This window comes from Xyrauchen texanus, chromosome 17 (assembly GCF_025860055.1).
Source record: "Xyrauchen texanus isolate HMW12.3.18 chromosome 17, RBS_HiC_50CHRs, whole genome shotgun sequence".
NCBI lineage: Eukaryota > Metazoa > Chordata > Actinopteri > Cypriniformes > Catostomidae > Xyrauchen > Xyrauchen texanus.
In genome coordinates, this window is record NC_068292.1 from 43,869,769 (window position 1) to 43,897,693 (window position 27,925).

General features: G+C 40.5%; 2 protein-coding genes across 2 annotated transcripts in view; both read left to right on the forward strand.

Moving 5' to 3' along the window:
- Positions 1–52: 52 nt before the first annotated feature.
- On the forward strand, positions 53–19,900 carry trip13 (thyroid hormone receptor interactor 13). Its single transcript, XM_052146810.1, has 14 exons — positions 53–86; positions 2,006–2,133; positions 4,291–4,444; positions 6,290–6,416; positions 8,325–8,380; positions 8,462–8,552; positions 8,662–8,734; positions 8,826–8,889; positions 8,967–9,053; positions 11,077–11,183; positions 11,347–11,500; positions 12,883–12,995; positions 16,306–16,375; positions 19,350–19,900. Exons 2-14 carry the CDS (start codon positions 2,051–2,053, stop codon positions 19,443–19,445), a joined length of 1,275 nt encoding a protein of 424 aa, XP_052002770.1. The 5' UTR covers positions 53–86; positions 2,006–2,050; the 3' UTR covers positions 19,446–19,900.
- A 3,359-nt stretch (positions 19,901–23,259) lies between these two features.
- Positions 23,260–27,925, forward strand: part of nkd2b (NKD inhibitor of WNT signaling pathway 2b) — a 61,989-nt gene continuing 57,323 nt past the window's right edge. The window contains exons 1-3 of the mRNA XM_052146805.1: positions 23,260–23,498; positions 23,727–23,753; positions 23,861–23,955. Of these exons, the coding sequence (XP_052002765.1) occupies positions 23,474–23,498; positions 23,727–23,753; positions 23,861–23,955 (147 nt within the window). The 5' untranslated portion in view covers positions 23,260–23,473. The remainder of the gene's footprint in view (positions 23,499–23,726; positions 23,754–23,860; positions 23,956–27,925) is intronic.

Below are 27,925 nucleotides of genomic sequence, written 5' to 3' on the forward strand. Positions count from 1 at the left end.
GGCGCCAGGCTGACGTCACTACAGTATCAGGCTTACGTCACCGTTTGCGCGGTAAACTCGAGTTTGTCAGTCGCTGAATTGGTGAGGTGAGTGTGTTACATGAAACAAATTCAGCTTTTTGTATTATATGTTAATATATAATAATTTAACGATAATCAACGCAATTAATTTGTAGAATTATGTCAACTGAATACAATGATTTCGTGTAAGATTTGATTTTTGGAGAGCGCGTGATGTTTAGGACGGTAAAGGCTGCGTTTTAAAACCTAGTGAGCTGCCTAACTAGTCGACTACATTTTAACGCACTTACATACAAGGTACAAAAGTGCTGACTAGGTAGGCAGCTCAACAGGCTTTGAAACACTGCGAAATAGGCCTTACTAAAAGTAGTGTGAACAGTACCATAACAGTAGGTAAGATGATGAACTGAATGATTACTATATTAGTCTACCATAGTATTTACTTTAAGTATACTGTCACATGAACAACGTTTCCATCCAAGTTTTTTTTGCGATAACAGTAGCGCATCAGAATAATGCTGATGGAAACGCAAATTATAGCTAAAATTTCATAAGTGACGACATTATATTTTTACGTTTATATCTTGAATGTAAAATGTAGTGTCACATGACAGAATTTACCCCAATCATTAGCCTGTGTTAATCACGACGACAAGGTATACATCCTTGGAAGCAAATTTATTGTACATGTTCATGGATTGATCTTCACTGCATATATATATTATGCTGCAAACATGACACTTCCAGGAGTACCAATACAAATATCTCGTATCATGCACCTGTCATCAACAAGTACAAGGAGAACAAATGAACGGCCACTCTTTGCGATTCATTTAATCGCTGCAGCCATCCGTTTAATTATTAAAGTTGCTTTTCCACAGCATTCAAAATAATAGATGGCTGTCTTGGAATTAGCCCATAATACAAATAAAACAACAACTGTTATTTCTGCGCACAAAGATGTTTTAAATGAAAAATAAACACATTTAAATATTGGAAATCTAACCCTCTATACCTCGCATTTGCTGAGCTTCTTCAGAAAATGTAAATTGCATTATGAAGCTAAAATTAATTTTAGATGACAATCAAGTTCATTTGGTCGTTAAAAGTTGCTGGGAAAATATGCGGGACATAATGCAGTTGTGATGGTGATGCTTTAGATTAGATGATTGCTCAAAAAAGCCTATTGAATATCAGGAATGTATCATATGAAAACCCTGATATTACACCGCATAAATATTTATTTAATAGCTGTGCACACCGATGGATGGTCCTAGTACTAAGACCGAAAGTTTTCCCCACTGTTTGGTGCAGGTTGCCTGATTTGTTTTTGGGTCGGAACCAGTGGAAATAGGTGCAACATCAGGACCAATATTAAAGTCCTATCAGAGCAATTTTGCACACCCAAGATGAAATTGAGCACACAAAAAGTTGTTTTGCATGCGCAAGATGATATTTTGAGCGCAAAAAAAAATGTCTACACGCGTACGCGTAAGGTGAAATTGAGCACACAAAGATATTTTGCATGCGCAAGATGATGCAACATAAAAAGTTATTTATTGCATTTTTTGAACTCAAAGTTTAATTTATCTTTAACAAAAATGAATTCATTTTGAGCAAAAGAAAATACTTTTTGCACTTGAATAAAGTTTATTTGAATTTGCTCAGAAGTCTTAAATTTTGATTTATTCTCCAACCCACTCTGCATTCAAAATACCTTTTGCATGCACAAAATATCATCTTGTGCATGCAGAAAAATTTTTGTGCACTCAAAATATAATTTTGAGTGCACAGAATTGTGGCACAAGTATAACTCTAGACATATCCTCCCATATGATAGTGTCATGGTATTGTTGTTTTTAGTGTAGGGCTTCAGTTCTAAGATCATATTTGTCAAGCCTATAAATCTGATTATTTCTTCACTTCACCTGGATCACATTTGACTTGGTTGTTTTAAACTGATTAGCCTATGTGTTGTTTGTAAGTTACTCTGTAGGGAGCTGCCACTTGAGTCAACTGCACTTTGAGTAATGGACATTTCTGATCAACACATGACTGAGGTTGGCATAATCCGTCCTGAAGTGCACATAGAGGTTCATGTGAAATCTGAGAGGTATGTCATGAATTAATGTATGGAAGTATATTAACAACAGATGTCTTTGAAACAAAAAAGCACATTAATAGGACTACTTGAAAAATAAACCCAGTGCATTAACAGTGCTTGCTGTTTTTTTTATACTGTTTAAGCATGTACATACAGCATATTATACATTATACTATATTCTTCCAGTGATGCAGACAGCCTTGTCCTATCCTCTATAGAATGATATCTAATTTTTCGTATTCACTCGCCTCAATACGGGTGGTGGAGGACGAATCTCAGTTGCCTCTGCGTCTGAGACCGTCAATTCGCGCATCTTATCATGTGGTCTTGTTATGCGCATTACCATGGAGATGTAGCGCACGTGGAGGCTTCACGCTATTCTCTGCGGCATCCATACACAACTTGCCACATGCCCCACCGAGAGCGAGAACCACATTACAGTGACCACGAGGAGGTTACCCCATGTGACTCTACCCTCCCTAGCAACCGGGCCAATTTGGTTGCTTTGGAGACCTGGCTGGAGTCACTCAGCACGCCCTGGATTCAAACTCGCGACTCAGGGGTGATAGTCAGCATCAGTACTCGCTGAGCTAACCAGGCCCGCACACATTAACACTTTTAAAGTGTTGAACACGTTACAAAACATTTCACTATTGACGAATCCCCGACGACTCGCAACGGAGTACACGCGAGAAGTGATACGAGATACGGAAACAAATGCATCGCCATATGTTACGCATTTCAGAATATGATGTGTATGTTTTTAATCATATATTTTATTGGTTACAATATGAAAAAGTACCTCCTACTGAAAAGTCGACCTATTTGCTGACCTGACCGTCCAAGAGAATTGGGAATTTCTCTCCAGCTCTTCTCTTCCTCCTCCCGGTTGTGCTACAGTTCAGGAACGTCAAATAGGCGCAGATGCTCCTGCCAATGTTCCACTAATTTATCCTCCATTTCTTCAGTCCAATGAGACTTTCTTGATACCTTCATGCTAGTTGATGCTCAGTTGCAGGTACATCAGGACTCCTCCCACTGAAACGTTACGTGTCCTGTTTCTTGCTCTCTCATTGGCTGTAGGTCAACGCTGCAGTTGTGTTCAGTCAACACATTTCACATGTTATGATTTGGAATCGCAGACAGGTCCACATATTTAACATTATCTAGATATCACGCGGACATCGGCGACGCGTCGCCGCTTCTCTCAGATCGCATCTTTGATAGTTCATACATTGCGATCGTCGCTCACGGGAGCGAGATCCGATTTGCCTACGATTTCAGGCTTTTGTCGGTGATCTCCACAAAACTGTCAGCGAGCGAAAATCAGGCTTAACATTGTGTAAACTCTGCATTAGATGATCACGCTCTGTGTTTACATGAATACCTCACCAAGACGGGCATTTTGGTGGATTTTTAAATATATTTGACATGTCCAGCACACACACATATGCCGCCTGTCAATAAAATAGGATAATAAGAATATGAATTTCTTAATAAGTGACACAGGCCTAGGCTATCACAAATATAGCTGGTTATTTTTTTTTGTTATTGACTGTTTTAATCAGTCTGCTTGTCTGGTTGCATCCCTTGAAAATGCAAGCCCTAGTGGTGGTGGCGTAGTGGGCTAAAGCACTTAACATGCAATCAGAAGGTTGCTGGTTCGATCCCCACAGTCACCACCATTGTGTCCTTGAGCAAGGCACTTAACTCCAGGTTGCTCTGGGGGGATTGTCCCTGTAATAAGTGCACTGTAAGTCACTTTGAATAAAAGCATCTGCCAAAATGCATAAATGTAAATGCAGGCCCTATTAATGCAATGTGGGTGTTTTTTTTCAATGCAATTCAACATGATTTTTCTTCAAAGACACTTGTGATTTAAAATACTGCCATATTTAATGGCCTTTATAATATTCTAAGATTAGATACTGATTTAGCTTGAACAAATAAGGATCTGTTGGATAGAATATGAAACATGTGTAACACTTTATAACTTAGTACTAATGCTAATGTATATAAACTTTCATATAAGCTTCTAACTCTTTCAATCCAGTCCAATTAAAATCTCAGCCCCCTCCCCATACATTTTTCACTCTGAAAAACAGTAAAATGGGTTGTTAACTATATTTGCTCTGTGTTTGAAATGGTCTGAATGTATGTTTACAGCACGGTGAAAAGATCTGACGTACGGCCGCACGTGTTGGCACTGCTGGATCGGCACAGTTCGATTTTAGGGTGCTACAAGTGGACGGAGTTTGACGATGAATTTCTAACCAAAAATGTGGAGTCAATTACTGTAGCGGATATAACCGGTCAGAAAGTAAATACAGAGTTTTTCCCCCTCTCATCTCTCTAGACCTTCTACTTTATATCTTATAATACATCCTTTTGAAATATTTTAATACAAAACTACCTGAGAAAAGTTTGGACACACTTGACTGAACACCCTGAACAACTTTGCCTCACGAACCATTGCTGTCAATCAAATCATTGTTTTAGCTTCATCGATTATTTGGAAAACCCACTTTTGCGAACTAGTCCTAGTGTCACGATTCACTGTTGTCTGCCCTGTGTTTTGCCTCTGTCATCTGTTCCCCATGGACTACACTTCCCATAATTCCCTGTTCTCATCACTGCCAGCTCTCTTGACTTTTTCCCTGCATTACAGAACAACTGACCAAGAACAATCAACCAACAGGGCATAATGTACAAAAAGACGAATGAGTAGACGAAACACAGGTGAGGACAATGACCGCTGGCAGTGATGAGGGCAGGGACTTATGGGAAGTGTAGTCCATGGGGAACAGATGACAGAGGCAAAACATAGGGCAGACAACAGTGAATCGTGACACCTAGGTTTTTCACCCGGCAGCAACAAAACCTGTACAGGAATGATCTTTTGGACAGCCAAGATCAATAATCATCCCCCCAAAAAATGGAACTTTTTACTTGTCAAAGCAATGACAAGGTAATGAAACAAAAATGGCCGTGGCCAAGTATACCCAAACCCCTAAAACTCATAAACGACAAACCCGATTATCATCAAATTTTCTACACGTATGCGACATGTTATTCTGTAGATTTGTGCAAAATATTATGTAAATCGGACAATAGGTGGCACTGTAACAGTTATATGAAGCCATTTCTCTATGATACCTAACCTGATGGTTATGAACATAATGACATTTTATCACTATTTTAGTTGATATCTGACAACAAGCATATATGTAATTGATTTACTAATTGAGATACTAATTAAAGTGCTTTAAATGGTAAATGGTCTGCACTTATATAGCGCCTTTTATTAACCTTAGAGGTTATCAAAGCGCTTTACACTGTGACTCATTCACACACCAATGGCGGCAGAGCTGCTATGCAAGGTGCTAGCCTGCCATTGGGAGCAACTTGGGGTTCAGTCTTGCCCAAGGACACTTCGGCATGTGGAGTCATGTGGGCCGGGAATCGAACCGCCAACCCTGCGATTAGCGGCCGACCCGCTCTACCACCTGAGCCACAGACGCCCTTTAAAGGCTTGAACCCCGTTCCTTGTTTAAAATATTACAATTAAAACAAAAACTGAAAAGTTGTGAGTGCATATGTATTCACCCCCTTCGCATCTGGTCCAACCAGTTAACATCATAAGTCACATACGAAGTTGTTTAAGGTCATCCTTTGTGCAATCAAAGTGTCACATAATCGGTCACATGATGTCAGTTTAAGTACACCTGGAGTCTGCAACACCAAGGAGCTCCCCAAACAGGTCAGAGACAAAGTTGTGGAGGAGTACAGATCAAGGTTGGGTTATAAAAAAAATATCCCAAACTTTGAACATCCCACGAATCGCCATTAACTCCATTATAACAAAATGGAAAGAATATGGCACACTCAAGATTTCATTTTTATAATTGTCTTAATTATTGTTTGTGTCACAATAAAACATTTTGCACCTTTAAAGGTGTAGCCACGTTGTGCTAATCAAATGGTACAACATGCTTACCACTTTGAAGGTGCAAGAATAAGTAGATGTGTCCAAAACTTTTCACTGGTAGTGTAAGTCAGTTTTATTACAATACATATTGTTTTAAACCACCTGTAGTTAAAATAGTAGTGTCTCTACATATTATGTATGTCACATCATGTCTAAGCTCTCTTTTATACCCTGCAGCTTGTGGATCTGAAGGCTCACAACCTCTGTATCCATATTTTCTCTCTCAATGATGACAGTCCAAACACTCTCAACCTAGACGTGGAGGAGGAGCTATCTGCTGCCAATCATTGGCTCCTCCCAGCAGGTCAGTATACATGACACAGTGGTGGCTCAGTGGTTGAGGCTCAGGGTTACTGACCAGAAGGTTGGGGGTTCAAGCCCCAGCACCACCAAGATGCCACTGTTGGGCCCTTGAGCAAGGCACTTAACTCCAGGTTGCTCCGGGGGGGATTGTCCCTGTAATAAGTGCACTGTAAGTCACTTTGGATAAAAGCGTCTGCCAAATGCATAAATGTAAATGACACACCCCCATCCAGTGCAAATCTCAATCACAAGCTCATTTAAAGGTAAAAATTCAGCCAAAATTAAAATTCCCAAACGTGAATGCATTTATTTTGAGCAATCTTTACACAGATTTTTAAGGGCAGAGAACACATTTTAAGCACCATAAAGCTTGTGCGCTACATTACTAAAGTCTTCTAAATCCATATATTGAGTTGTCGTTCTTTGTAAAATATTCCCCTCTGCTGCAGCTCTCAAACCGGCTTCTCAATTCTGCATAGTCAAACTGGCGTGTCATGTGCAAACATGTGGAATCACAACACTGTGTGAAGATTTTTCTAAATATTTCCATTTGCATTGCACAGAAAAAAAAAAGAAAGGTGAATAAATTATTTGTCATTTTTGGGTGAACTGTTTGTATTATTTTGGATCAAATGCACCTCTTTGTTTTTCACAGTGTCACCAGTTCTAGAATAACTGACCTGCAGTTTAGATTAATCCCCCCCATGTAATATTACTGTAAAGGGATTAATGGAAAGGAGGCGGCGAGAACCAGCTTGACAATATAAATTATATTTTAATGAGGAACTGAAACCAAAAAGACAAACACACACACAGGTGTGGGACAGCTGCCCATAAATCTCTCTCTCTGTCCCACTGCAGACTCCAGTCGGCCTTTATCCCTCTCTGAGGCTTGATTAGCCTGATTTGGGGCCGGGTGTGCGGAATCACGACCTTGGCCCCGCCCTCCACCCTGTCACATTCCTTCCTCGTTCTCTCAGGCCGGGGAACCCCCGGCATGACGTCCCCCCCCTTTCCGTGGGGAGGGGCGTGCCTAACGCCCGTCTGCCGGCAGGACATCCCCGCCTTCCTGAATCTGGGAGGGGACAACAATTATTAAAAACACAGGAGGTACTCCCTGTAACAGTGCAGTACCCCTAAAAACCAAAGTCAAATTTTAAAGAGAGGGTAAGGTCAAAACGGAGTGGCAGTGGGAGCGAGAGAGAGAGAGAGGAAAAACACTTGCCGGTTCTCCGATACGCCACAGCTTGGTCCTCGGCCACCCTCACCCCTTAATGGACGACAGCCACGCCTCCCCGGGTGGATCGGAGGCAGTCCTGTGTTTTTGGTGGACGGTAGGGGTCTCCCCACCCCTGGCAGTGGTAACCGCTCCAGGCGGTTGGTTGGGAGCCCCTCCTCCCCTGTCTTCCAGGCGGCCGGGCTCCTCCGGTGGATGGCCGCGGCTACTCCTCCTTTGGGGTGGATGGTAGCGGCGAGAGCTCCACTACGGCGCATCCCTCCTCCTTCCCAGGTTTCGGCACCAGTGTAAAGGGATTAAAGGGAAAGGAGGCGGCGAGAATCGGCTTGACAATACAAATAATATTTTAATGAAGAACTGAAACAAAAAGGTGTCGGACAGCTGTCCGAAAATCTCTCTCTCACACTGCAGCTTCCAGTCGGCCTTTATCCCTCTGAGGCTTGATTAGTCTGATTAGGGGCCGGGTGTGCAGCATCATGACCCGGCCCCGCCCTGTCATAATTACATTTTTTATTTATTGTCATTTTTACAATAATGTGGAAAAGTCAGTGTGACAATTGTAAAGCAGTACTTACAGTAAGTACATGTTGAGGGAAACATACACTACACTAATGGATATCAATCTATAAATGCATGAGCCCAATAGTAATACAGTATCTTCATGTCTTATAGCTGAGCTTCACGGCATTTGGGAAAGCTTGGTTTATGAGGAAGACATCAAAGAACAAGTAAGACGCATTCATGCACCAAATAATAAGTACCACCAAACCCTGCTTTTAACAAGATGTTGCCTTCACTTTGGTCTCCAGCTCTTGGATTATGTTTCCACAACAATCTTCTTCTCTGACAAAAACGTTGACAGCAATTTAATTGCCTGGAATCGTGTCGTGTTACTTCATGGTAAGACTTAATCCGCGCAATCGCAGCTTGTTTCAAGTCTCAGCATTCTTTATTGAATATCAGCTCGTGGCGTGTTTACACAGTTGCTGTATCTCTCATAAACCCTCAGGGCCACCTGGCACAGGAAAGACGTCTTTGTGTAAAGGACTTGCCCAGAAACTCTCCATCAGACTGTCTGGCAGGTGTGTGGCATCTTTGATAACAATAAAAGGCAGCTTTTGAACATCCTATATCTAGTCAGCATTCGTTTACATGCGTTATCATGCTCTTTAGATACCCGTACAGCCAGTTTGTGGAAATCAACAGTCACAGTCTCTTCTCGAAGTGGTTTTCAGAGGTACAACTGAATTCATCACATCTGAAACTGCTCTCTGAAGTTCCACATAACTCCATTAACTGATGTGTTTTTTACAGAGTGGAAAACTCGTCACAAAGATGTTTCAGAAGATTCAAGAGCTTATTGATGATAAAGACACCCTGGTGTTCGTCTTAATAGATGAGGTTCTGTCTTTTTTTATATATAAAGAAACAGTCATTTATGTTGTTGCATTACATTCATCCATGTTGACAAAGAACGGCTATAAATGTATATTTTGTCAACATTTACTCCTTCCTCTTGTTATACTTGTAACCTGAATTATTATAAAAAAAAACCAAGATGTTTAGCTGAATGTCCGAGCTTCTGTTTTCCATACAATGAAAGTGGCTGGTCATTTATGCTGGCAAAGTCTTAAGGTGCGTACACACTGCCAGTGACATCGCGCGCGACAGCGACTCCATCCCATTCATTTTCAATGAGAGCACAGCGACTTCCGGCGACACGAGTTGTCGCGACCGTTGGCGACTAGATGTGGGCGTGTCCAGCGATGCAACAAAGTTGAGACAAGGACAAGTTCAACTTTATTCAAATGAAGAGCGACTTACGGAAGCGACAGCCAATAGGAGAGAAGACGGGAGAGCTCACGTGAACCTCTCTCTCTCTCTCTCTCTCTCTCTCAGCTCCTGCAGTAACGGATAGAGGGATGAAAGGCTAATTCTTGCTCTTAGCAATTTTCCAGTGCTCTATGATATGGATATGGTATATCCAGCCGCAGCTCTTTTACTAGCCGGTGGTACTCGCCGTGCTGACTCCGAGATTGAATGGTTTTGTGGACCCGCGTTTGCATTTTCGCCGCAGATAAACAGCCGCTATGGCAAACAGCACGCCTTGTTTCTCGTTCATCTTTGATATAAAGCATTTTATGTACTAATTCCATTTATATTTAGTCTTTTCCCTCCAAAATGTTTGTTTTTAGCGGCAAGAAAAGCGATTCGCTGTCAACAGCAATGGAATGACAAACGTGAATGTCATTTATAAACGTTACTAGGCAACCAGTAGTGGGAACGCCCACTAGCGACTTCACCGCCAGCCACTGGCGACCTGCAGCGACAAAGTCGATGGCAATGTGTACGCAGCTTCAAAAATACATAAAGGTTGTCTATACAACTTATGCGGCATATATTCTATATTCATCTTCTGACGAAATTACGTAGCTTTGTCTAATGTTAGCTTTGTCTAATGGACAGATTTTTTTTTGTTATTTCGATTATTATTATTCGCTAATAATCTTGCCGTCCAACACAGCTTTTAAATCTATATTTGCAGTCAAGTCTTTAAAGGGACAGTTCACCCGAAAATGAAAATTCTCTCATCATTTACTCACCCTCATGCCGTCCCAGATGTGTATTACATTCTTTCTTCTGCAGAACACAAATGCAGATTTTTAGAAGGATATTTCAGCTCTTTAGGTCCATACAATGCAAGTGAATGGTGACCAAAACTTTGAAGCTCCAATAAGTGGTTTAATCCATGTCTTCTGAAGCGGTCCCATTGGTTTTGGGTGAGAACAGACCAAAATATAACTCCCTTTTTCACTGTACATCTTGCCATTGCAGTCTTTAGGCACAATCACGATTTCAAGCTCGACTATACTTCCTAGTGCTCGACGCAATCGCAGAGCGCTCGATGGCACCATATGAAGTGTAATCAAGCTTGAAATCATGATCGCCATGGAGACTGCCTGTCTTGATTTATAGTGAAAAATGAGACATTACATTTTGGTCTGTTTTCACCCGAAACATATTTGGATCGCTCCAGAAGAACCACTGGAGTCTTATGGATTACTTTTATGCTGCCTTTATGTGCTTTTTAGCGCTTCAAAGTTCTGGCCACCGTTCACTTGCATTGTATGAACCAACAGAGCTCAAATATTCCTCTGAAAATCTTTTCATTCTGCAGATGAAAGAAAGTCAAACACATCTGGGACGGCATGAGGGTGAGTAAATGATTAGAGAATATTTTTTTTTTTGGGTGAACTAGTCCGATTATAACGATTTGTGAGATTCAGCAGACAGGAGGACAGATAATCAAGAAATAATGACTTACATTTTTGTCTTTTTCTCACACATAGCTGAAATGTATCATGCATTATGATGCTTTTATGTCATTGTTTGACTCAATAAACATCTTGGGTGTGTTTGTCAGGTGGAGAGTCTCACAGCTGCACGAAATGCTGCTCAGGCAGGAACCGAACCATCTGATGCTATAAGAGTGGTCAATTCTGTCCTGACTCAGCTCGACCAGATCAAACGGTCAGTTTCTCCTGATCCGGGCTTTTCTCACTACTAACATCTACAAAGTTGACATCAAAATAGACCCCATTTACTTTTTTTACTTAAAGTTTTTGAGGGCTTCATGTGTGTTGCTGTCGTTTTCCATTCACATTTACACGAACCTTTGGTTTTCCTGATTCAGACACCCGAATGTGGTCATTCTCACGACATCCAACGTCACAGATAAGATCGATCTGGCCTTTGTGGACAGAGCTGATATAAAGCAGTACATCGGCCCTCCAAGTGCCAACGCCATATTCGTCATCTATCTGTCATGTCTGGAGGAACTCATGAAGGTGTGTGTTCCAGTGTTGGGGAAGCTACTTTGCTACTTCTCAAGCTACAAGCTACTCATAACTTAAAATTGTTAAACTTCAGGGCCTGGGTAGCTTAGCGAGTATTGATGCTGGCTATCACACCAGGAGGCATGAGTTTGAATCCAGGGTGTGCTGAGTGACTCCAGCCAGGTCTCCTAAGCAACCAAATTGGCACGGTTGCTAGGGAGGGTAGAGTCACATGGGGTAACCTCCTCGTGGTCGCTATAATGTTGTTCTCGCTCTCGGTGGGTCGCGTGGTGAGTCGTGTGTAGATGCCGCGGTGGATGGCATGGGCTTCCATACGTGCTATGTCTCCGTGGTAACGCCTCAACAAGCCATGTGATAAGATGCACGGGTTGACGTCTCAGAAGCAGCTGAGATTCGTCCTCCACCACCCGGATTGAGGCGAGTCACTACGCCACCATGAGGACTTGGAGCACATTGGGAATTGGACGTTCCAAATTGGGAGAAAAATGGGATAAAATCCCCCCAAAAATTTAATAAACTAAAAATAATTGTTAAACTACATTCAAGCTACTTTTTAAAAAATGTAGTTAGCTACACTACAAGCTGTTACAAAAAGTAGCTAAATACTTTTGAAGCTATTTAAAGAAATAATATTTGATATGTATAACAAGGATGACATTTCCTTACAAAAAATTAACCATGGTTGTTACAGTTATGGTTACTATATGGATATTACAGTATTAGTGTAGTAAGCCCATGCATGTTTTTTGCTTTAAAGGAGACCTATTATGCCCCTTTTACAAGATGTAATAAGTCTCAGGTGTCCCCAGAATGTGTCTGTGAAGTTTCAGCTCAAAATACCCCACATATCATTTATTACACCATGATATAAACGCCTCTTTTTGGATGGAATCAAAAACACACTGATTTCGTGTGTGTCTCTTTAAATGCAAATGAGCTGCTGCTCCCCACCCCCTTTCCAGGGCTAGAATATACTACTAGAATATTACTATTGAAAACCATGGTTCATTTCTGAAAGAGTACAAACAAGTTGGTTAATAACATTAAATTGAACATGGATTTAAACTTTTATGTACATTAAACTAGAAAACACCCTATTATATTTAACTAAAGTTATATATATATGGATGAATGGTTGCAATACACTAAATATTAAGCTGTGTGGGGCTTCATGTGAACTAGTATATTTGCTTGAATCATCGTTTATGTAAACATGGAGTGCCACAAAATTATACAATGACTATAAATAGACGACTTAAGTTTATATGTGTGTTATACTTGACACGTGTGTCCGAGTCACAAGAAAACGAGTCCTATGATCTGAGACTTTGTTACTATTAGAGATGAAAGTCTGCTGATGTGTTTCTGTGCAGCGTCAGATCATCTACCCCAGACAGCAGCTGCTGAGTTTAGAAGAACTGGCCACCATGAACTTCATGGAGAGTGACGTGACTCATCTGAGTTTGATCCTGAGGAACATCGCCCAGTGAGTGCTCGAGTGACATGAGTTAACTTTTTATTTTAAGCTTTTGCCATATTAGGATGAATGGGTGGATATTTCACTCCCAAATCAAGAAAAATGCTTAGCCTATGTAGCCTATTTTTCTATATTTGTTGCTTTCTTACATTTTAATGATAAATATGCACCTTTGCCCTTTCTCAGTACCGTAATGCAAAAAACAAAAAGTGATTATTTTATTGAAATTATTGCAGGGCTGTGAATAGATTACATTTATTTTAACTAATTAATCACACGTTTTTCGGATTAAATTATGATGCATGATACATTAACAAACATTAAAAATCATCTTTGTCTCAAAGAACTTGCAAGAAATTGGTTAGTCATCATCCATCCATCCATCCATCTTCAACCGCTTATCCGAAGTCGGGTCGCGGGGGCAACAGCTCCAGCAGGGGACCCCAAACTTCCCTATCCCGAGCCACATTAACCAGCTCTGACTGGGGGACCCTGAGGCGTTCCTAGGCCAGTGTGGAGATGTAATCTCTCCACCTAATCCTGGGTCTTCCCCGAGGCCTCCTCCCAGCTGGATGTGCCTGAAACACCTCCCTAGGGAGGCGGCCAGGGGGCATTATTACCAGATGCCCAAACCACCTCAACTGGCTCCTTTCGACCCAAAGCAGCAGCGGCTCTACTCCGAGCTCCTCACGGATGACTGAACTCCTCACCCTATCTCTAAGGGAGAAGCCCGCCACCCTTCTGAGGAAGCCCATTTCGGCCGCTTGTACTCGCGACCTAGTTCTTTCGGTCATGACCCGGCCTTCATGACCATAGGTGAGGGTAGGAACGAAAATGGACCGGTAGATCGAGAGCTTTGCCTTCCGGCTCATCTCTCTTTTCGTGACAACGGTGCGATAGAGCGAGTGCAATACCGCCCCCGCTGCCCCGATTCTCCGGTTTACCTCCCGCTCCATTGTCCCCTCACTCGTGAACAAGACCCCGAGGTACTTGAACTCCTTCACTTGGGGCAATACCTCCTTCCCTACCCGGTTACCTGCTGAGATCCATGGCCTCAGATTTAGAGATGCTAATCCTCATCCCAGCCGCTTCACACTCGACTGCCAAGCGATCCAGTGAGCGCTGAAGGTCACGGACCGATGATGATTATTTATATATGTAAAGAAAAAATTTGCGGATAGATTTTACAGGTATTAATCTTTGAGACAAGTATATGTTTAGGGCTGGAACTAACGAACTATCTAATGATTATTCGGTGATTATTGCAGCGATTAATTGTTAGCTCTTAACCGATTATTCAGCTTGTGCCCGACTTAAAAGGTTGAATTAAACGTGCTTACCTCTAAATGTCATTTACCGAATTAACGGGAAAAAATACTGTTTATACGTTTAATTCAATAAAGAAATTCACTGCAAAATAATCCTATTGTTATCAAGTGTTTTTGTCTTGTTATCCATTTGAAAATGTCTAAAGATCCTTAAAACAAGATGCATTTACTTGAGAAGCAACATATAAGATATTTAGACTTTGTAACGTAGTTCAATGGAAAGGAGGCGGCGAGAACCGGCTTGACAATATAAATAATATTTTAATGGCTAACTTAAACAAAAGACAAACACACACATGACGGACATGTCCGTAAAAGATCTCTCTCTCCCGCACCATCCTCCTTTATCCCTCTCTGAGGCTTGATTAGCCTAATAAGGGACCGGGTGTGTAGACTCACGACCCGGACCCGCCCTCCGCCCTGCCACATTCTTCCCTCGTTCTCTCAGGCTGCGGAACGCTTTCCCTGGGAGGGGCGTGCCTTACGCCCCGTCTGCCGGTAGGTCATCCCCGTCTACCTGGATGAGGGAGGGGACAAGGGGAGGGAAACAGAAATAATTAAATGGGGGGTACTTCCTGTAACAGTGTAGTACCCCCCAAAAAAACACTAAAATTGAAAAGAGAGGGAAAAGGTCAACGGAGCAGCCCCTGGCGGACGGAACGCCCCGCCGCGTTCTCGGGGAACAGAAGGGGTCTCCCCTGCCCCTGGCAGCGGTTCTCCCGCTCCAGGCGGTCGGTAGCGAGCCCCTCCCCGCTCGCGGTCGGCGGGCTCAGACCCTGCCTCGTTTCAGCGGCTGGTCGGGGACTCCTCCACCCCTGGCATTGTCCCTGACCGCCCCAGGCTCCTCTCGCAGTCGGCGGCCATTCCTCCGCTTCTAGGCGGCTGGGCTCCTCGTCCCCCGGCAAATGGCCGCGGCTGCTCCGTTGGTGGACGGTAGTGGCGAGAACTCTACTACGGTGCATCCCTCCTCCTTCCTGGATTTCGGCACCAGCATAAAGGGTTCAATGGAAAGGAGGCGGCGAGATCTGGTTTGACAATATAAATAATATTTTAATGATAAACTTAAAGCAAAGGACAAAACACACTCATGACGGACATGTCCGTAAACGATCTCTCTCTCCCGCACCATCCTCCGCAGTCGGCCTTTATCCCTCTCGGAGGCTTGATTAGCCTAATAAGGGACCAGGCCCCGCCCTCCGCCCTGCCACAGATTTGCTTTAAAAGAATGTGTCTTAAATATACAGTAAGTGTATTTTATATACAAGTATATTTTTTACTTGGTTATTTTTTTTTTTATTTATTAAACCTTTATTTAACCAGGAAGAGACTCGTTGAGATTAAAAATCTCTTTTACAAGAGTGTCCTGGTTATACTTCTGCGAGTGCAGTAAAGACAAAATATACTTATATTCAAGATCTATTCTCTAAAAGCAAGTCTAAATATCTTATATGCTGCTCAAGTAAATGTATATTTTTTTAAAGGATTTTTAGATATTTTAAAATATTTGTATTTTTAATATTATATTCAACGTTCTCAGATAATACTTGTTTCTTCTGCAGTATAAGCATTATGTTAAATGAGATACATGACTATTCGACAACGAAAAAAAGAAGAAAAAAGATTTGTGTGTGTGTGGATGTATATATGTATATGTGTGTGTGTGTGTGTGTGTGTGTGTGTGTGTGTGTGTGTGTATATATTTGTGTGTGTGTGTGTTTGTATATATATATATATGTGTGTGTGTGTGTGTGTGTGTATATATTTGTGTGTGTGTGTGTTTGTGTATATATATATGTGTGTGTGTGTGTATATACGTGTGTGTGTGTGTATATATCTTTTTATATATATAAAATTATTCATTTTTTTTATATTTTATTTAAGCGAATACATTAAATTAGTCTCGTTTCCCTCTTCAGTGTTGTTCAGCGTATATATATCATGTAATGCCTTTGAGAATGTATTTAGTCACTGTTCTCTCGTTCTCTGGACAGGAAGAGTAATGGACTCAGTGGAAGGACTTTGAGAAAAGTACCATTTCTGGCTCACGCACTCTATGGAAAGGTACATGTCTTCAAATCAGTGTAAAATAAAGCAATGAAGATAAATGTATGCCTAAAAGATTGGCAATAGAGTGAAAGAATGAAGTTACAAACATGAAATATTTGCATGCGCAGAGAAAGATTTGTGAATGCATGATTAAAATTGCAAGCATTAAAAAAATGCATGCACAGAAAATGTTTAGTAAAGGTGTGAATCAAGTTGCAATGGACTATTTTAATGCTTTGCATAAGTGTTATTCTGGATCATCATATTAACACAAATAAATGTACTCTTCCGACTCTCTATTCTTTTTTGTATTTTTTGCCCTTACACTTCTGGCACCTAAATACGACCGAAAACTTTGCAAACCTGCAATTTACACCATGCAAGCAAAGAAGCATTGTCTGCCAAAGATAAGTAATTAATATACTAAAAATTATTAACAGCAATGAAAATAAACATTTGAATTATCATATTTCAATCTAAACTTTGCACACAATAAAAGAACGTGCATTAATATTTACATTTTATTTAAGAGAGGAGGGAGACGTTCTGTCAGAGGAAACATCATTTGATTGGTTACAAGAAGCAGGTAGACCCGCTTCCCCCTCGTGCTCGCACAACTCTTGAGAAAGTCGTGCCAAGTCTATTATTAAAGTCGATTTTTCTTGCGCTTGCAACTTGATTTACACCTTTAGAAAACGTTCGTTGTGCATTAGGGGTGGGAATCTCTAGACACCTCACGATTCGATTCGATTACGATTCAGACAGCTGCGATTCGATGATAAAACGATTATCGATGCATCTTCACTTTCTTGTTCGGCTCTTGTTTGGAGCACGAGACACTATCTGCCACTCATCCGTGATAACATGTTCAGTTACCGTCACATACGATTCTGTGGCAATGGATGTCCACGCATCACAGGTTAGCGCTATCCTTGTTGCTTTCTTTAGCGACTCAATCACATCGATTTTGGTCTCGCTGTGTAGTGTGGGGATCGCTGTGTCAGTGAAGTATTTAAGAGATGGGATGTTGTATCTCGGCATACCCCGAAAGCCCTGGTTTTCAACAACCGAGTAAGGACGCAAATCCTTGGCAATAAATATTGCAGTCGAATTTGTAATTCTCTTAGCCTTTTCGGAGCTGGGTGGAAGCTTTGACATCGCTTGCTCGATTGTCGTCTGGTTCGCAGCTACAACCTGCAGTTTGTTTTTCTTCCTCCGGGTGGAAACGTGTAATGTGGTTTTTCATGTTTGTCGTGTTTCCAAAATATTTTATTTTAGTTTGATACAACTTGTATACAGTGTAGCTCTTGTCCAACTCTCCTTTCCCTTCGTCTTCATAGAATCCAAAGTGCTTCCACACTAGTGTTGTCAAAAATACCGATACCAAGTCGGTATTCAAACAAAAAATTATTTACGATACCAGAATTTCTGAAGGTACCCGAGTACCGGGTCTACCCGGTACCCATGCAGAGACGGGAACTTTCAAACGCTTACAACAAGCAAAAGATGGCGACAAGCAAAGCTGCTGCGGAGCCTCAACTGAATCATGTCGAAATGAAAAGTGGAAAAAGCAGGTTTTGAAATTCTTTGGATTTGAGGCTGATGAAAAGGGAAACATCATAGATCAGTTAAAACCTATTTGTAAACGCTGCGTTCACAATTTTCTGACGATAGGAGGAAACGCATCAAATTTAATAAAGCACCTGAAATACAGACACCCGGATGAATTCAAGCAACTGAAGCAGGTGCGTTTAAAAGCATATTATCATTTGCATTGGGGTGAAACGATTAGTCGACATTATCGACAACGTCAAAAATACAAAATTGATGAGAAAAATATTCGTTGTCTAATATTCGTTGTCTAATTTAACGTAACATGAAATCACATTAAACTGTAATGATGAAGTGTGAGAGCAGCAGTTCACGCCTGACGGAGGAGAAGAATTACACAGATCAGTCCAGATGCACTAGAAACTTTCAGGTTATCTTATGTAGATCCCAAAGTATTAGGTAAAGTATTATTCAGAAGCACTGTCATTGTGGAATAAGCGGAGCCGGAGCTCTTTAAAGGAAACATCCCGGCGTTACATCTTAAATGCAGTTATATTTAGCTTTATTAAAGTTCAAATAATACAGAAGCACCTCGTGTTAATAACTATAATCTCAGAAACTGGCATTTCTCTGTTTGGTAAGCGCCTCTTCTATGAGTTGCGCGAATGTCCCGATCTAAGGGGGGGAGATTGAAACTGCACCGGCTGAGAGAGACTCTGCCTCGGGGACGCTCATCCCTCGAGCGCGGACGCTAAATGCAGCTCGATTAGAATGCGGTTGCTCGCGACTTAATCATAATATCTATATATATCCATATGCATTTCTTATCATGAAGAAAAATGGCCAAATGCAGCTTTATTAATACGAGAGCACTTTGCACATTAAACCAAATTTCCGAATTTCCTGCTGAGCCATCTGTGTCTCGTGTTAAGAGACTGTCCGGGCGCTGTAGTTGCACACTTACGAGGACCGTCTTTTTTGCGTTCCGTCAACATTACGTTAGCAAGAAACATTCATAAAATCAATGCTTGACGTTTGTCAATCGTGCAAGTCCGCATCGTGATGCATCTAAGAATCGATTTTTCCCGCCACCCCTAGTGTGCATGCATGCTTGTTTTTTATGCTTGCAACTGTATTTACGCTTCCACAAATCATTCTCTGTGCATGCTAATCTAAATGATCTTCATGTAAAGCAATAATGCTAAGAAAGGTTTGTTATTTGACTGTGATTTTACCTCAGGTGAGGGTGTTCTTAGGCTCTAAACCATGGTGAAAAATGTGCACACACAAGTGTACTGGATAGTATTGTAGTATGTGTGCTTTAGACATCCAATCAATCCAGTGAGAAGTTGGAAATGCTTTATCATTTTTATATGAAAGAAAATGATTGTTCAAGTTTTCATCTGTTTTGTAAAAATGTCTCGTCTGCTGTTTCTAGACCTCCACAATGACAGTTGAGAGTTTTCTGAACGCTATGGATCGCGCTGTGGACAAACAAAGACAGGAACAGGCCAATTTGGTCAACTGCGTTTGACAACAGAAAACAGCTGTTGTATCTAAACGGTTCTCCTGATGTTCCTTGTTTTTTCATTCATCGCCTGAAAACCGCACAGCCTCTAAACATGGGTGCTTTTGTCACCTGTTGTTTATATTTCCCATAACAAACCGATGTTGACTTGTTTTATTTCAAGTTTGTAAGTTTAGACAGCACTTTTGTACCTATAGGAGAGCGTTATATTTTAGGTTCTGTTTTTCAATTGCATACTCATATGCTGAAGTCGTGGTATTCTACATGCAATGCGGGCGATCCGTACGCACATCACGTATATGCACCGGAGCAGTTGTGCTTTGCATATGTAACCGCTTTGTCATTTTCTTCAGCATGTTGCCTTTTTATATACAAGTATATATTTAAAACATTTGATTAAAATGAGTAACATTTCTCACCCTCTGGTTCTTGCATTCTGATTTACATTTACATTCATGCATTTGGCAGACGCTTTTATCCAAAGGGACTTACAGTGCACTTATTACAGGGACAATCCCCCCGGAGCAACCTGGTGGCTGTGGGGATCGAACCAGCAACCTTCTGATTACCAGTTATGTGCTTTAGCCCACTACGCCACCGCCACCTCTCCAATTAAACTGAAGCTCTTCTAGTCTAAATCATGCTTTACCAGTAGGTGGCGTAATGGTCCTATAGACACTATAAATGTACATTTACTGTATGTACTTGGACGCTTTAAATGGTGACAAGCAATGCCTGAATGTCACTGCGTTAGCCCAAATATCAAGTGTCATTTCTTTTAAGGAAAGATGCACAGGCACACTTTTCTAGCAGGACATTTTTAATAAGTAGATTGGTTTGAAGTGATAAAAGAATTAGATGTATTATTGGGACACTTTGTGTCGTAATGTCATCTGTTGCAATGAAATGTAGACATGTTTTGGCGCCCAAATGCTTCGAGGCCACTGTAACAAAGTGTCAAATGAATAAATGTCACGTTGCATCCCAAATGACTGTTAATGACTGATAAGCATAACAACACACTCTGTACATAGAACAAAATAATGGGCAAAAATATTCATTTGAGTTGAAATGAAGTTTATAGAAATATTTTGGTATTGAATGAATTGTTAGTGCATTTATATTTAGGGGTGGGTAAAAATGTCGTTTTTCCGCTTCATTTAAACGATTGTGAAATCAATTCTTAAGTCCAGAGATAGATGCGTGGAAATCTGTCGCATATGCATCCAAATCTGGCGCTGTGTGACTGAAACTATCTGTGATTTGCCTTTTTTTTATTTGACTTATTATTTATTTTTAGTTCCATTTAGGCCGAATGTGTGTCCAAAGACGAGATCCGCACAATCCATTTGTCTTTTTTTGACAAAAAGATTTGTCTCTTTTAATATCCTTTCTGTTCTTTATAGTCAGTTGTTCATCAAAAACAACAAAAATAGAATAATTTACCTCTAATCAAACATAACACTGATGCGGTAAATAAACAGTGCGACTCAACCAAAACACTTCTGTGAGACGCTCGCTGAACTGCCGCTGTTCTTAAAGACACAGTACTGTTTTAGGACTTATTCTACATATTCATTTAAATACTTGCATATTGTACAAATTGAAAACATGGAATTTGCACATTTTTAAAAAGTCAAAATGTGAGGTGGCCTAATTAGTTCAGCGAGTATTGACGCTGACTACCACACCTGGAGACGCGAGTTTGAATCCAGGGCATCCTGAGTGACTCCAGCCAGGTCTCCTAAGCAACCAAATTGGCCCGGTTGCTAGGGAGGGTAGAGTCACATGGGGTAACCTCCTCGTGGTGGCGATTCGTTTTTCTCGCACTCAATGGGGTGTGTGGTGAGTTGTGCGTGGATCTATATAACCAACTTTAATAACTTTGTTTATTTTAAGTTATAAAACACAAACTAAGCTATTTAGCGAATATTCTAGGTTCAAAACAAGTTGCGCTCAATCGACAGCATTTGTGAGTTAATGTTGATGATAACAAAAATGTATTTCAGCTCGTGCCTCCTTTTGAAAATTAAGCTTCCCATTTCTGCCATTACACCGTACAAAAATTGGCCCCATTGACTTCCATTGTAAGTGCTTCACTGTAGCCTCGAAAAAGGAGGGATGAGTCAAAATGAATGTTAGTGGTAATCGATATTATTCCACCAATGCTTAACCCGGAATATTCCTTTTTAATGATATAATTTATGCATTTATTCAAACTTGTGTTGTTTTCACACAACGTTTGACCTTTGGTGTTTTAGAAGCCTGTTTGACACAATATTTGCATTTATTACTGACTGCTTAGGTGTGCCGATCTGAAAGTCTGAAGTGAGAATCTGTTTTACGCGCTGTTAGAACGGCTTGACGTGTGTCATCAGCGTTTGATTCCCGATCAAACATGTAAACGCCTGCAAACCATCACTGTACAGATACATCTGTATCGCATTTCTCTGAGATGTGAGATTCAAACATGTCAGACTGTGGCGCTGAATTCAGACCAGATAAACAAAACTATAATTGCCATGTCTTCAGGCCTGACAGTTCTTCATCCAAAAACATGCAGCTGTTTAAATGTAATCACTGGAAGAAGGGATTTTTTTATTGTTATTGTTGCATTTACAACACTTCTGTAGTGAGAAGCTGCCAGTGAGTTTCTATAAACTAAGCAAACTATATAATGCTGCTGAATTTCTCAACAGATTTTCGTGTTTCTGGACTCAAGCGAGGGAATATTGATGTAGCTGCCAATAGTAATGCATTGGGTGAAGCGTTAATAGATTTGTGGGAAACAATATCGCACAATATCACGAGGCGTTTGATGTTCAGGGTAATTAAAAAGGATTGCGTAGAGTAAGGATGCAGCGGTGTCAGATTTTGACTGTTAGATTACCGCCTGAGAAACTGGTTTGACGATTATTTGCACATTTTCTTTTTTTTGCAACAGTAAAAAAGCATATCAACAATGTAATGTGTGAGTGGATTAATGGGACCATAATAACAGGAACATTGCTTAATATTTGTGCGTCAATAAATAAATCTTCTTATTATAAAGTTACTCAGAGGTCCTTAGAGGACACAAATGTCCACGTCAAAAAACTGCAATCATTTTTTTTTTATATTAATAGTATTTTCCACATTCACTGACTTGGTTTTGAGGATTTTTACCCTTTAAATGCCATTTTGTTTATATAATGCCACTGTTGTTTTTTTGCACACCAATTTCTCAGTACACACACACTTCTCAAAACTCACTCTGACATCAATACAACACACACACTTGTATTTGCATCATGTATTCAGTTGTCCTGCAGGTCTCTATAATACAGTAAACAGAGTTTAAGGGGAAAAGCTTGTATTTGCTCCATAGGCTTAACATGAGGAAAATGGCGCCATCTGGTGGAAAATATACAAATGTACAGGGCTCCAGAATGAAACCACAATATCATATAATTCATAATTTTATTCTTTAATGGCACTGGGATCAAATGTTGCTGTTTTAATGGGTTTCAGTGGGGATATTTTTGTCCTGAAGGTCCTTAATGTAACTATTTTGTGTACACAGTGTGTTATAGATGCATGCTGATTGCATTAACAGCAAAAATAAAATAAATAAAAAGATACAAATGTTCCAAAGGTTGCTCAAGGGTCAGCTGTTTTGCTTGAAAATGGTGCTTTATGTCTTTAAAACCAAATGCCACTTAATTCAGAAGTGACTCGGGTGTCCAAGTAGTGTCAGTGTCAACCGAACAGCACTCCAGCTGCATGTGTTGTAGGTGTCAATGGGGGGCAGCACTGCAGTGAAAGGGGCCGGACCGACGGTTCCGCACCTCACACATCTTCAACATCGCAAACACAAGATCATCTCGGCAAACTCCGGCACTAAAATCATCCGCCGCTGTTCTTTAATAGATATTCAATGTCTCGGCGCGCGCTAAACGCTCTTTGGAATCTTGAGGATTGTTCTTTTTCAAACGGGATACAATGTAACAATGAGTGAGTCATGCAGAAGTTCTCTTAACTGAAGAAGTGATACAATGGGGAAACTGCACTCGAAACATGGTGAGTCGCGCATCTGCTCCACATTGCATAATTCACAAACAGGCTATAGCCTCAATATTAAAAGGAACATTCATATAGCCTATATCTTACATTTTTTTAATGCTGATAATATATATATATATATATATATAGACTGTGTATGAAAGCGATAGCTACTTACTAAATCTGTTACATACTAGACATTTTATTACAATAACTCCGATTTTTGTCTTTGCCATTCGGTTGCAGCTTGCAAACGTCGAGAGAATCCCGAAGGTGAGTTTTTAAAACTGTTTTTAAAACATTTGCAGTTTTTTTTTTTGTAATAGCAACTATTGGTGACTTGGCTTATGCATAAGCATTGTTTCATTTTTTTTATCCAGGGGATAGTTTTGTTGTAAATTCATTTATTTCAAGAGGAGGGCTTGAAGAAGGCGAGAGATGTGGCACATCTGATCCCAATCTGAAAGATTGTCAGGTAACATTTATTTTTGTGCATTTTAACATTTTGCCTATATATATGTGTGTGTGTGTGTGTGTGTATGAGAACAGGACTTTTTTTTATTTAAATCAGCCTAGGAATAATTTCATGCATTTAAAATGTGGAACATTTGAATAATTCCTGAAACCCTGATGAAGTCTTTGTCAAAGTTTCACTCACAGGTTTGTCTTTTCTGATTAGTGTGCTTATGCATTCATATCTTAAATATCTTGAAAAGTGTGTTTACTAATGGCAATCTCTATATTGATGCACTAAAATGATGCAAACGCTTGCAATCTCGGTGTGTAGAGAGATTCATGCTGTTGGAGTAGAAAGCAACTGACAGCTCTCCCTGAGATTGAAATGCAATTGCATTTACTTTATACAATTCAATTCATTCAGTGGAGGCTTTTGCATGAAACATTGCTGCAATATGTTTAGGGCTTGTGCTGTGTGTGATGAGTGTTTGTGATATTGCTTCAAATATCTGTGAAATGTTGTGCAAGTGTTGATGTGGGCTCTGTTCCAGCACCTATGAGCAGCCTTGCTGTGTATTGTCTACATAGGCAGCATCCTAACTGGGGTGGAACCTCATTAATGGGCAATTTGGTGTGCTCTACTTTAGGCAGCAACGCTTTGCATCATACAAATAATGCTCCTTGTGTGAAGTGCACAAGAAACTCACAAATGATATAAGTAGAGTTTGGCATTAGCAATTTGCAAAGCTTGCAACATTATTAATTAATAAGCATAACAACACACTCTGTACATAGAACAAAATAATGGGCAAAAATATTCATTTGAGTTGAAATGAAGTTTATAGAAATATTTTGGTAGTGAATGAATTGTTAGTGCATTTATATTTAGGGGTGGGTAAAAATGTCGGTTTTCCGCTTCATTTAAACGATTGTGAAATCAATTCTTAAGTCCAGAGATAGATGCGTGGAAATCTGTCGCATATGCATCCAAATCTGGCGCTGTGCGACTGAAACTATCTGTGATTTGCCTTTTTTAATTTGACTTATTATTTATTTTTAGTTCCGTTTAGGCCGAATGTGTGTCCAAAGACGAGATCCGCACAATCCATTTGTCAAATTTGAATGTCTCTTTTAATATCCTTTCTGTTCTTTATAGTCAGTTGTTCATCAAAAACAACAAAAATAGAATAATTTACCTCTAATCAAACAAGTGTGCCGCACAAGCCCTCAAAAGTGAAGCCAAAACGTCTCGATCGCCCCCCGGTGGCTGGTCCTAGTATAGGTCATAAGCCCCGCCTCCCCATGTTATTCAACGGGACGTGAGACCAACTAAACGATTAAATTACACTTCACATATCTTTTTTCCAAAGATAGTTTCTGTCATTTACTGTCGTTTCTATCACGTTGATGTCATTTCAAGTGTTTGTTTTCAAAATAAGTTTGTTTTTAGTTATTTGATGCTATAAAAACGGTGCTGTGACATCATGATTGACAGCTGTGATTGACAGGTTCTCTGAGTGAAGTAGTCACTGAAGCACCAACTGACTTTTTTTCTGGATCTTCGTAGGACTGAGGAGATTGAAGCTTTAAATGTAATATCTAAATTTCTATAATTAATTATTTCACACCGTCAAAAGGGGCGTGTCCTTGCGATTGATTCAGCGAGAGTGAGGGCGGGGCCTTGATTTCGCGGCTTTACTTCCTGCTCACTACTGTGCAGGTCTGGTCCTGAAATCGCAACTGCGCAGACTCAAGTCCCAAGATGTCAGCGCCATATCGGGACACTGGCGGCTTCAGTTCTCACCAATGGAAAAGAGCGAAGGGGCGTCGGCCATCTTTTTTTACAGTCTATGTAATCAAACATAACACTGATGCGGTAAATAAACAGTGCGACTCAATGTGCACTCAACCAAAACACTTCTGTGAGACGCTCGCTGAACTGCCGCTGTTCTTAAAGACACAGTACTGTTTTAGGACTTATTCTACATATTAATTTAAATACTTGCATATTGTACAAATTGAAAACATGGAATTTGCACATTTTTAAAAAGTCAAAATGTCAGGTGGCCTAATTAGTTCAGCGAGTATTGACGCTGACTACCACACCTGGAGATGCGAGTTTGAATCCAGGGCGTCCTGAGTGACTCCAGCCAGGTCTCCTAAGCAACCAAATTGGCCCGGTTGCTAGGGAGGGTAGAGTCACATGGGATAACCTCCTCGTGGTGGTGATTAGTGGTTCTTGCACTCAATGGGGCGTGTGGTGAGTTGTGTGTGGATCGTGGAGAGTAGCATGAGCCTCCACATGCTGTGAGTCTCCGGGTGTCATGCACAACGAGTCACGTGATCAAGATGCGTGGATTGATGGTCTCAGAAGCGGAGGCAACTGAGACTTGTCCTCCGCCACCCGGATTGAGTAACCGCACCACTACGAGGACCTACTAAATAGTGGGAATTGTGCGTTCCAAATAAAAAAAAAGCCAAAATGTGATCAAACTCTAATAATAAAATAAAATTTATATAAATTAATATTTTCATAATGTACCAATTTAAAGGAACAATCCGGGTTCAACACAATTTTTGGAGTTTATTAAAGGCAGAAATGTGATGCATATCATTTTATAAAAGCACTTACATTAATTCTTCTGTTAACGGTTTCTTGACATTGTATCGTCTTGGCAACGAAGTTGTAAAATTGGCTATAGCGTTACACAGAAAAGGTTAATAAGTGATTTTATTTTATTTACAGTGAGTGTTTTAACATTTGCATATTGACCCCCATTGACTCCCATTGTAAGTGTCTCACTGGAACACACGTTTATGCTTTTATTAAAGAAAAGGAGGGACGAGTCCAAATGTATTTGATCAATATTATGCCACAAATGGTAATTGATTGAGCTTGAAAGAGAATTTCTTTCATATAAAATCAAAATGGACATTATGAAATATACACACATGAATCTGAATCGAATTGAGAGCTTGTGAATCCGAATCAAATCAACTCCGGAAATCTGTATTAATACCCAGCCCTATGTGTAGTCAACATTTTAGATTTTGGAATTACGGGCAAGAAATATCAGGGAATTTAAACTTGGGTGTTAACCAAGCCTTGAATCATTCCTAAAAATCATTATCAATGCGTAAAATTCCATATCCGGTAATCGCAAACGCCTGGAAAAGTTATGTGAATTCATTGGTCAGAAATGTATGGGATTGGCTTCTCCGTGAAGGATATAGTTGATGCTGCCTTTGGAATTTGGGCTGATGAAGTTATCTTGGAAGGCAGCATAAACATGTCTATTATAGATAAATCTGAAGCAACTATTCAGCTGTAAAGGAGACCCTAGATTTCTCTTTATCCCTGGATCATGTTCAACTCGCTCGAGAATCTAGAAGGGAGCAATACTGCTGAAGGAACAGCTTGAGGTGTGCCGTGCGAGATTCGGCTGCCAAAGACCACATTGGACTACTGAGAAATTGTCATTACACCAACTGAAACAAACACATGTGAGTGTGTGTTCACAGGGCCGTGCGACAACATGTCGAGTTTCTAGTGATGTCAAGAGCTGCTGTTGTTTTTGTCATTCTTGGCAATGGGACAGTGCAGCGGTTGTTGTTCCCATGTGGGATGGATGGGTTTTGACAGCTTGTTCACAGTGGGGACGTCCATCCATAGGCACTATTACATCAGTGTAGAGGAGACGTGCTCATGTTGGCAGAATAAGAGGCTTCTATGTCTCTTTCTCTCAATACGTCTCATTAACATGCCCGACTGTGACTGTACATGACATCACTTCAGTTATACACTTTTTCCACAGAAATGGTGCTGGTGCCCATCCTGTGAACCTCCTGTGAGTTGACAAACAATGACAAACTTAATGTGTTACTTAATTTCATGCCTACAAACAATCGTAGTGCATCACAATCTTTATTTTTGAGTCTTTTTGAGATTTATTTTTACTTTATTTCATTTTAATTAGTTTAATCCGGAG